Source organism: Electrona antarctica (genome assembly GCF_951216825.1).
Source record: "Electrona antarctica genome assembly, chromosome: 2".
NCBI lineage: Eukaryota > Metazoa > Chordata > Actinopteri > Myctophiformes > Myctophidae > Electrona > Electrona antarctica.
Window position 1 is genome coordinate 1,191,172 of NC_136807.1, and position 12,168 is coordinate 1,203,339.

General features: G+C 49.7%; 1 protein-coding gene across 1 annotated transcript in view; it reads left to right on the plus strand.

Moving 5' to 3' along the window:
• Nucleotides 1–12,168, plus strand: part of LOC306916697 (collagen alpha-1(XX) chain-like) — a 115,572-nt gene that overhangs the window by 20,683 nt on the left and 82,721 nt on the right. The window contains exon 4 of the mRNA XM_079494706.1: nt 1,671–1,814. Within this exon, the coding sequence (XP_079350832.1) occupies nt 1,671–1,814 (144 nt within the window). The remainder of the gene's footprint in view (nt 1–1,670; nt 1,815–12,168) is intronic.

The following is a 12,168-nucleotide window of genomic DNA, read 5'->3' on the forward strand; positions in this document are numbered from 1 at the left end:
CTTAGTCCAGCACCAGGACTCTCTTCTCTTCACTGTACCTTAGTCCAGCACCAGGACTCTCTCCTCTTCACTGTACCTTAGTCCAGCACCAGGACTCTCTCCTCTTCACTGTACCTTAGTCCAGCACCAGACTCTCTTCTCTTCACTGTACCTTAGTCCAGCACCAGACTCTCTTCTCTTCACTGTACCTTAGTCCAGCACCAGGACTCTCTTCTCTTCACTGTACCTTAGTCCAGCACCAGGACTCTCTCCTCTTCACTGTACCTTAGTCCAGCACCAGGACTCTCTTCTCTTCACTGTACCTTAGTCCAGCACCAGGACTCTCTCCTCTTCACTGTACCTTAGTCCAGCACCAGGACTCTCTTCTCTTCTCTGTACCTTAGTCCAGCACCAGACTCTCTTCTCTTCACTGTACCTTAGTCCAGCACCAGGACTCTCTTCTCTTCACTGTACCTTAGTCCAGCACCAGGACTCTCTTCTCTTCACTGTACCTTAGTCCAGCACCAGGACTCTCTCCTCTTCACTGTACCTTAGTCCAGCACCAGACTCTCTTCTCTTCACTGTACCTTAGTCCAGCACCAGACTCTCTCCTCTTCACTGTACCTTAGTCCAGCACCAGGACTCTCTCCTCTTCACTGTACCTTAGTCCAGCACCAGGACTCTCTTCTCTTCACTGTACCTTAGTCCAGCACCAGGACTCTCTCCTCTTCACTGTACCTTAGTCCAGCACCAGGACTCTCTTCTCTTCACTGTACCTTAGTCCAGCACCAGACTCTCTTCTCTTCACTGTACCTTAGTCCAGCACCAGCCAGGAACTAAAGCTGCGCAAGCCACCTGCTTTTTAAACTCTTTCTAATGTTTTGCCTTCTGCTATAAGAGCACACCTGGTCACAGAGGTGCGTGCGTGCGTGTGTGCGTGCGTGCGTGCGTGTGTGCGTGGTTGCAACTACCAGATATCTTGCCGATTATCCGGTCGATTACTTTTCCGATGAAGCGAATAATTTATTGAGAAACACCTTTTTGTATTAAAATACTTTTTGTACATTGACGGTCTCTCGATGCAATATATGCACCATTTACATACATACAGTTCATACTTGCATACATACACATGTCACACACGTCACACACACACACACACACACACACACACACACACCCACACACACACACACACACACACACACACACACACACACACACACACACACACACATGCTCCTCATTACAATGTACTAGACCTGTACGTGCCCGTCGCAGTCGGCCACCGGCCTACTTGGGAACCTAATAGCACCCGTTTTAACTGTCAGCCGGTGTCCCACATGGAGATCTGTGTATGTGCCCACTGGCAGAGCCTGACCAGAGCCTTTTGTGGTGGTTCTGGAGAACCGTGGGTCCGACCGACTCGATACCGGGCACTGCACTCCCTGTGGGGGTGTGGAACGCGTGTGTCGAATGTGAAGTCGGTGGGTCAAACGGTTCTCGAGTTACGTGCATTACAACCGTACACACACACGCAGAGACCGTGAGAGACGTGGCACATTTATAGTAGGAGGATTCACATTTGCCTCATGGAGACTCAAGTTGTGAACCCTTTTCTCCCTCCCTGCCCAGAGCGTGTTCCCAGCAGTGATTTATCCTCTGTGCTCTTCATGTCTTCCTCCTCTCAGACGTGCCGCAGCCAGAGCTGATGCTGACCACCACACGGGGCCGGGCCACGGTGGCAGGACTGGACCCGGGACAGGAGTACGCCCTGCAGGTCCTGGTTCTCAACGGGACCCTGGAGAGGCTGCTGGCCAAGAGACGCTTCACCAGTAAGAGATCTGGGAAGAATCTTAACTCTATACCGCTAGCTGTTAGCATAAACCCCAGTTCCCAGTGCCAGCATACGTGTTCACTTTAAAAGACATAACTCCACGGGTCCGCCTGCAGTCCCCACTCTTACCACTAAGAGGCTTGGGTTTTCCTCTGAAAAAAGGTAGTTTTAGGGTCGTTTGCACCAAGAAAGATTAAGCCTTAATCTGGTTTAAATCAAGGTTCATCTTTTAATCCAGTTGCACCAAACTTTAAACCTAGTTTTCACTAATCCGGTTTAGTTTTAAACCATCCTTTTAATCTTGGTTTTGTTTTTTTAATCTTGGTTTTAATTTTCACAGTAAACCTGGATTAATGTCAATCCTGTTGCACCACTACTTTAAACTTTGATTTAAGTATCAATAAAGGATTCATTCTAAACCAGCAGGAGAGGAGGTTTAAATGAAAACAACATGCTTATACGTCTCTTGTTTGTTTTTTTAGCGAGCGAGACGGTTTTTATTATCATATATATTTTTGCTGCAGGCACTATAATTTAATTTAAACATTCTCAAATATGAATGAAATAGTAACGCTAATGATGCTCACGACTGCTGCTGTTTATTTACAGCGCAAAACCAAGATGGCGGACACACAACAAAGTTTAATCCATGAATTAATCACAGTTTAAAGTTTTAATCACAGTTTAATGGATTTTAATCACAGGTTATTGATTTAATCACAGATCTGTTAAGCAATGCTTAAAATTAAGTGGTGCAACACAACTCGAATTAAAATTAATCCTTGATCAACAAATCCTTGATTAACACTAAACTAAGCTTTATTTAATCTTTCTTGGTGCAAACGACCCTTAGTCAAGCCGAGTCGACACTTTCTATGTGGAGCGATAAAGCCTGATCTGTAGTCGGTACAGTGCAGGTATAGTAGTATGATCTGTAGTCGGTTCAGTGCAGGTATAGTAGTGTGATCTGTAGTCGGTTCAGTACAGGTATAGTAGTATGATCTGTAGTCGGTTCAGTGCAGGTATAGTAGTATGATCTGTAGACGGTTCAGTGCAGGTATAGTAGTATGATCTGTAGTCGGTTCAGTGCAGGTATAGTAGTATGATCTGTAGTCGGTTCAGTGCAGGTATAGTAGTATGATCTGTAGTCGGTTCAGTGCAGGTATAGTAGTATGATCTGTAGTCGGTTCAGTGCAGGTATAGTAGTATGTATGATCTGTAGTCGGTACAGTGCAGGTATAGTAGTATGATCTGTAGTCGGTTCAGTGCAGGTATAGTAGTATGATCTGTAGTCGGTTCAGTGCAGGTATAGTAGTATGATCTGTAGTCGGTTCAGTGCAGGTATAGTAGTATGATCTGTAGTCGGTTCAGTGCAGGTATAGTAGTATGATCTGTAGTCGGTTCAGTGCAGGTATAGTAGTATGATCTGTAGTCGGTTCAGTACAGGTATAGTAGTATGATCTGTAGTCGGTACAGGTATAGTAGTATGATCTGTAGTCGGTACAGGTATAGTAGTATGATCTGTAGTCGGTTCAGTGCAGGTATAGTAGTATGATCTGTAGTCGGTACAGGTATAGTAGTATGATCTGTAGTCGGTACAGGTATAGTAGTATGATCTGTAGTCGGTTCAGTGCAGGTATAGTAGTATGATCTGTAGTCGGTTCAGTACAGGTATAGTAGTATGATCTGTAGTCGGTTCAGTGCAGGTATAGTAGTATGATCTGTAGTCGGTTCAGTGCAGGTATAGTAGTATGATCTGTAGTCGGTTCAGTACAGGTATAGTAGTATGATCTGTAGTCGGTTCAGTACAGGTATAGTAGTATGATCTGTAGTCGGTACAGTGCAGGTATAGTAGTATGATCTGTAGTCGGTTCAGTGCAGGTATAGTAGTATGATCTGTAGACGGTTCAGTGCAGGTATAGTAGTATGATCTGTAGTCGGTTCAGTGCAGGTATAGTAGTATGATCTGTAGTCGGTTCAGTGCAGGTATAGTAGTATGATCTGTAGTCGGTTCAGTGCAGGTATAGTAGTATGAGCTGTAGTCGGTTCAGTGCAGGTATAGTAGTATGATCTGTAGTCGGTTCAGTGCAGGTATAGTAGTATGATCTGTAGTCGGTACAGTGCAGGTATAGTAGTATGATCTGTAGTCGGTTCAGTGCAGGTATAGTAGTATGATCTGTAGTCGGTTCAGTGCAGGTATAGTAGTATGATCTGTAGTCGGTTCAGTGCAGGTATAGTAGTATGATCTGTAGTCGGTACAGTGCAGGTATAGTAGGATGGCGACGTTGCAGATCGGGCTATTTTTGGCGCATATAAACACGTTGTAGCATGACGCATTAGGGAATTCAGGAGGAGCGGAAGGAAATGTTCGTGGCAGGAAATATTAAATGGATCTTCCAGAGTTAAATTAACTGTGTACAGCTCCGGGAGGCTACAGGCCAAGGAAGTACACCATGCAATAAAAAGAATATCTGTCTTCGGGCCTTACATCATGCCAGAGAATGTCCAGAGAACGACCTGACTCCCCCTGTGTAGAACGACCTGACTCCCCCTGTGTGGAACGACCTGACTCCCCCTGTGTAGAACGACCTGACTCCCCCTGTGTGGAACGACCTGACTCCCCCTGTGTAGAACGACCTGACTCCCCCTGTGTGGAACGACCTGACTCCCCCTGTGTAGAACGACCTGACTCCCCCTGTGTAGAACGACCTGACTCCCCCTGTGTGGAACGACCTGACTCCCCCTGTGTGGAACGACCTGACTCCCCCTGTGTAGAACGATCTGACTCCCCCTGTGTGGAACGACCTGACTCCCCCTGACTCCCCCTGTGTAGAACGACCTGACTCCCCCTGTGTAGAACGACCTGACTCCCCCTGTGTAGAACGACCTGACTCCCCCTGTGTGGAACGACCTGACTCCCCCTGTGTAGAACGACCTGACTCCCCCTGTGTAGAACGACCTGACTCCCCCTGTGTGGAACGACCTGACTCCCCCTGTGTGGAACGACCTGACTCCCCCTGACTCCCCCTGTGAGGAACAACCTGACTCCCCCTGTGTAGAACGACCTGACTCCCCCTGTGTAGAACGACCTGACTCCCCCTGTGTAGAACGACCTGACTCCCCCTGTGTAGAACGACCTGACTCCCCCTGTGTAGAACGACCTGACTCCCCCTGTGTAGAATGACCTGACTCCCCCTGTGTAGAACGACCTGACTCCCCCTGTGTAGAACGATCTGACTCCCCCTGTGTGGAACGACCTGACTCCCCCTGACTCCCCCTGTGTAGAACGACCTGACTCCCCCTGTGTGGAACGACCTGACTCCCCCTGTGTAGAACGACCTGACTCCCCCTGTGTAGAACGACCTGACTCCCCCTGTGTAGAACGACCTGACTCCCCCTGTGTGGAACGACCTGACTCCCCCTGACTCCCCCTGTGTAGAACGACCTGACTCCCCCTGTGTGGAACGACCTGACTCCCCCTGTGTGGAACGACCTGACTCCCCCTGTGTGGAACGACCTGACTCCCCCTGTGTAGAACGACCTGACTCCCCCTGTGTAGAACGACCTGACTCCCCCTGTGTGGAACGACCTGACTCCCCCTGTGTAGAACGACCTGACTCCCCCTGTGTAGAACGACCTGACTCCCCCTGTGTAGAACGACCTGACTCCCCCTGTGTGGAACGACCTGACTCCCCCTGTGTGGAACGACCTGACTCCCCCTGTGTGGAACGACCTGACTCCCCCTGTGTAGAACGACCTGACTCCCCCTGTGTAGAACGACCTGACTCCCCCTGTGTGGAACGACCTGACTCCCCCTGTGTGGAACGACCTGACTCCCCCTGTGTGGAACGACCTGACTCCCCCTGTGTGGAAGGACCTGACTCCCCCTGTGTAGAACGACCTGACTCCCCCTGTGTAGAACGACCTGACTCCCCCTGACTCCCCCTGTGTAGAACGACCTGACTCCCCCTGTGTAGAACGACCTGACTCCCCCTGTGTGGAACGACCTGACTCCCCCTGTGTAGAACGACCTGACTCCCCCTGTGTGGAACGACCTGACTCCCCCTGTGTGGAACGACCTGACTCCCCCTGTGTAGAATGACCTGACTCCCCCTGTGTAGAACGACCTGACTCCCCCTGTGTAGAACGACCTGACTCCCCCTGTGTAGAACGACCTGACTCCCCCTGTGTAGAACGACCTGACTCCCCCTGTGTAGAACGACCTGACTCCCCCTGTGTGGAACGACCTGACTCCCCCTGTGTGGAACGACCTGACTCCCCCTGTGTGGAACGACCTGACTCCCCCTGTGTGGAACGACCTGACTCCCCCTGTGTAGAACGACCTGACTCCCCCTGTGTAGAACGACCTGACTCCCCCTGTGTGGAACGACCTGACTCCCCCTGTGTAGAATGACCTGACTCCCCCTGTGTAGAACGACCTGACTCCCCCTGTGTGGAACGACCTGACTCCCCCTGTGTGGAACGACCTGACTCCCCCTGTGTAGAACGACCTGACTCCCCCTGTGTGGAACGACCTGACTCCCCCTGTGTAGAACGACCTGACTCCCCCTGTGTGGAACAACCTGACTCCCCCTGTGTAGAACGACCTGACTCCCCCTGTGTAGAACGACCTGACTCCCCCTGTGTGGAACGACCTGACTCCCCCTGTGTGGAACGACCTGACTCCCCCTGTGTAGAACGACCTGACTCCCCCTGTGTAGAACGACCTGACTCCCCCTGTGTAGAACGACCTGACTCCCCCTGTGTAGAACGACCTGACTCCCCCTGTGTAGAACGACCTGACTCCCCCTGTGTAGAACGACCTGACTCCCCCTGTGTGGAACGACCTGACTCCCCCTGTGTAGAACGACCTGACTCCCCCTGTGTAGAACGACCTGACTCCCCCTGTGTGGAACGACCTGACTCCCCCTGTGTGGAACGACCTGACTCCCCCTGTGTGGAACGACCTGACTCCCCCTGTGTAGAATGACCTGACTCCCCCTGTGTAGAACGACCTGACTCCCCCTGTGTAGAATGACCTGACTCCCCCTGTGTGGAACGACCTGACTCCCCCTGTGTAGAACGACCTGACTCCCCCTGTGTAGAACGACCTGACCTGACTCCCCCTGTGTGGAACGACCTGACTCCCCCTGTGTGGAACGACCTGACTCCCCCTGTGTAGAACGACCTGACTCCCCCTGTGTAGAACGACCTGACTCCCCCTGTGTGGAACGACCTGACTCCCCCTGTGTAGAACGACCTGACTCCCCCTGTGTGGAACGACCTGACTCCCCCTGTGAGGAACGACCTGACTCCCCCTGTGTAGAACGACCTGACTCCCCCTGTGTGGAACGACCTGACTCCCCCTGTGTGGAACGACCTGACTCCCCCTGTGTAGAACGACCTGACTCCCCCTGTGTAGAACGACCTGACTCCCCCTGTGTGGAACGACCTGACTCCCCCTGTGTAGAACAACCTGACTCCCCCTGTGTAGGACGACCTGACTCCCCCTGTGTAGAACAACCTGACTCCCCCTGTGTAGAACAACCTGACTCCCCCTGTGTAGAACAACCTGACTCCCCCTGTGTAGAACGACCTGACTCCCCCTGTGTAGAACGACCTGACTCCCCCTGTGTAGAACAACCTGACTCCCCCTGTGTAGGACGACCTGACTCCCCCTGTGTAGAACGACCTGACTCCCCCTGTGTAGAACAACCTGACTCCCCCTGTGTAGGACGACCTGACTCCCCCTGTGTGGAACGACCTGACTCCCCCTGTGTAGAACGACCTGACTCCCCCTGTGTAGAACGACCTGACTCCCCCTGTGTAGAACGACCTGACTCCCCCTGTGAGGAACGACCTGACTCCCCCTGTGTGGAACGACCTGACTCCCCCTGTGAGGAACGACCTGACTCCCCCTGTGTGGAACGACCTGACTCCCCCTGTGTGGAACGACCTGACTCCCCCTGTGAGGAACGACCTGACTCCCCCTGTGAGGAACGACCTGACTCCCCCTGTGTAGAACGACCTGACTCCCCCTGTGTAGAACGACCTGACTCCCCCTGTGTGGAATGACCTGACTCCCCCTGTGTAGAACGACCTGACTCCCCCTGTGTAGAACGACCTGACTCCCCCTGTGTAGAACGACCTGACTCCCCCTGTGTGGAATGACCTGACTCCCCCTGTGTAGAACGACCTGACTCCCCCTGTGTAGAACGACCTGACTCCCCGTCGCAGCACAACGTGTCGTGCTGCGACGCGTTGTGAGCTTGTAGATCGGCTATTTTCAGCATGCAACCAAGTGTAAAATGACTTATACTGGATCTCTTGTCCACTAGTCCCTTCCTAACATTTTAGTCTAGTTGAGTCTTACTTTTAGTCATCGTAGCGTAGTCTCCATTTAGTTTCCGTTTGGTTTTCGTCAGTGAAAAACATCTTTCGTCTTAACACTGGTTGGTGTTACGTAACCCCTGAAGCTGCAGAACTGAGAACCTAAAGAACCTGAAGAACCTAAAGAACCTGGCAGGACAGGATGGAATGTGAGGAATTGTGTGAAATAAATAAAATATGAAAATAAAATAAATTAAAAATGTTATTGAAAAAACACAGAGCCTCGTGACATGAAATGGAGTTTGAGGTTACAATGGATTTGTATAGGAAGGAAGGGGGTGTGTCTGATATAATGAATATCTAAATACTGAATCAAGCAACTTAAAAACTGCCTGGGGTGTTCACAAAAGCCCAAACATGTTTATGTTTAATGACCTGATTCAACAAATGTCTTCTAAATCCTGACAGTTTTCTGAAAAACCTATGTTTCTATATCAGTTGTTCTCAAACATTTTCATGTCAAGGACCCCAAAAAATATGTAATTGGCCGCCGACCCCCATCTGAAAATATGTAGTTCCAGGGACCCCCCAGAAGCAAAGACTTGAGTTAAAAACGTTCACTGTGTAAGAATATATATTCAAAGATTTGCAGCACATTGCGACTAAATCAAGCTCCTATGAGCTTGTAGATCTGCTATTTTTCAATAGCTAAAGTATCATACAATGCTTGAAACACCAAAAGGGGTTCCCGCCCAGAATGGGTTAAAGGCAAAACGACAGAATGTGTAATGATGACATTTCCCACAGATGTTCAACCTGGGAAAATCAATATAGGTGGACATTTACTACTGTAATTAATGTATCCTCCTCCTTACTGACATGTTTGCACTATAGGTGAGATGCGAAAATACTTTTCGCTGTGCTGTACTTGTACTTGTACTGTACATTGACAATAAATTGAATCTCATTTTCAGTTGGAAGTTTTCAAAATTCAGATGGGAGCTTTTAGATCGGTGTTGATGAATTGTAGCTGACGGATGAAAACGAGAAAAGACATTTCCAGTTTCTGTCGGGACACAAATGGTAGCTTTGTCATGTGTATATTACTGTATGACAACTGACAAAGCCTTCCGTCCGGGGATTAGCATTCCAGAAGGGATTCTATTAATCCGCTGCCCTCATCTGTCCCTCACGTTAACCCCCAGAAGTAGAACTGTATGGTTCTAGTTCTAGTTTAATTATAATGAATCACGACAATAACAATCAACCAACTCAGGTTGATAAATAATCTCTATTGTTTTGACTTGATTTATGTCAACCTTTCTTTGGATTTGACACATTATTATTATTAGTCTAACATGCCTCAGAGAATGTGTTCTTCCCCCCAGGTTGGTTCGCTGCCTGTGAGCGTACATGTTGTGTAAAGCTGTATTCCTGTCCGTACTCGCCGGGCCGACCGGTGATAGTAGGTTACTGTGTCGTGTGGAGCCCGGCTGAGCGTGTGGAGCCCGGCTGGGCGTGTCCGGGCAGGTCAGAGAACCATGTTGACTTTTAGAAGTTGGCTGTCATTCAGTAAATGATGGCAGTCTGGGAATTCCTTCCTTTTTCTGCTTGTGTTCTCCCTCTCTGGTTTAATACCCTCCGGGGGTCGCTTGCTATTTCCACAGAAATGTTATCCTAAAATGTGTCTGTTGTTCCCACTCTCTCCTCTCTGCCCCGCCCCCGGCGGTGATGGGATGACATTGGGAGTATATTTCATAACTCCAATCTTTTCTTGTGAACTTGCCTAAACAAATACATCGGGGGAAAAAAACAGATAAATCACCGGCCGTTCTTTTCTTTATGCTCCTTTGATCATACAGTAGGTGCCCTTGTGTCACCTCACACAGTACAGGGCCTACATACAGACCAGCTAATGGTGTCACCTCACATCTCACACAGGGCCTACATAAAGACCAGCTAATGGTGTCACCTCACACAGGGCCTACATTAAGACCAGCTAATGGTGTCACCTCACACAGTACAGGCCCTACATTAAGACCAGCTAATGGTGTCACCTCACACAGTACAGGCCCTACATTAAGACCAGCTAATGGTGTCACCTCACACAGTACAGACCAGCTAATGGTGTCACCTCACACAGTACAGGCCCTACATAAAGACCAGCTAATGGTGTCACCTCACACAGGGCCTACATTAAGACCAGCTAATGGTGTCACCTCACACAGGGCCTACATAAAGACCAGCTAATGGTGTCACCTCACACAGTACAGGGCCTACATAAAGACCAGCTAATGGTGTCACCTCACACAGGGCCTACATAAAGACCAGCTAATGGTGTCACCTCACACAGGGCCTACATAAAGACCAGCTAATGGTGTCACCTCACACAGGGCCTACATAAAGACCAGCTAATGGTGTCACCTCACACAGTACAGGCCCTACATAAAGACCAGCTAATGGTGTCACCTCACACAGTACAGGGCCTACATTAAGACCAGCTAATGGTGTCACCTCACACAGGGCCTACATAAAGACCAGCTAATGGTGTCACCTCACACAGTACAGGGCCTACATTAAGACCAGCTAATGGTGTCACCTCACACAGTACAGACCAGCTAATGGTGTCACCTCACACAGTACAGACCAGCTAATGGTGTCACCTCACACAGGGCCTACATAAAGACCAGCTAATGGTGTCACCTCACACAGTACAGGCCCTACATTAAGACCAGCTAATGGTGTCACCCTACACAGGGCCTACATAAAGACCAGCTAATGGTGTCACCTCACACAGGGCCTACATTAAGACCAGCTAATGGTGTCACCTCACACAGTACAGGCCCTACATAAAGACCAGCTAATGGTGTCACCTCACATCTCACACAGGGCCTACATTAAGACCAGCTAATGGTGTCACCTCACACAGTACAGGCCCTACATAAAGACCAGCTAATGGTGTCACCTCACACAGTACAGGCCCTACATTAAGACCAGCTAATGGTGTCACCTCACACAGTACAGGCCCTACATAAAGACCAGCTAATGGTGTCACCTCACATCTCACACAGGGCCTACATTAAGACCAGCTAATGGTGTCACCTCACACAGTACAGGCCCTACATAAAGACCAGCTAATGGTGTCACCTCACACAGGGCCTACATAAAGACCAGCTAATGGTGTCACCTCACACAGTACAGGGCCTACATAAAGACCAGCTAATGGTGTCACCTCACACAGTACAGGCCCTACATACAGACCAGCTAATGGTGTCACCTCACACAGTACAGGCCCTACAATAAGACCAGCTAATGGTGTCACCTCACACAGTACAGGCCCTACATAAAGACCAGCTAATGGTGTCACCTCACATCTCACACAGGGCCTACATAAAGACCAGCTAATGGTGTCACCTCACACAGGGCCTACATAAAGACCAGCTAATGGTGTCACCTCACACAGGGCCTACATAAAGACCAGCTAATGGTGTCACCTCACACAGGGCCTACATAAAGACCAGCTAATGGTGTCACCTCACACAGTACAGGCCCTACATAAAGACCAGCTAATGGTGTCACCTCACACAGTACAGGGCCTACATTAAGACCAGCTAATGGTGTCACCTCACACAGGGCCTACATAAAGACCAGCTAATGGTGTCACCTCACACAGTACAGGGCCTACATTAAGACCAGCTAATGGTGTCACCTCACACAGTACAGACCAGCTAATGGTGTCACCTCACACAGTACAGACCAGCTAATGGTGTCACCTCACACAGGGCCTACATAAAGACCAGCTAATGGTGTCACCTCACACAGTACAGGCCCTACATTAAGACCAGCTAATGGTGTCACCCTACACAGGGCCTACATAAAGACCAGCTAATGGTGTCACCTCACACAGGGCCTACATTAAGACCAGCTAATGGTGTCACCTCACACAGTACAGGCCCTACATAAAGACCAGCTAATGGTGTCACCTCACATCTCACACAGGGCCTACATTAAGACCAGCTAAT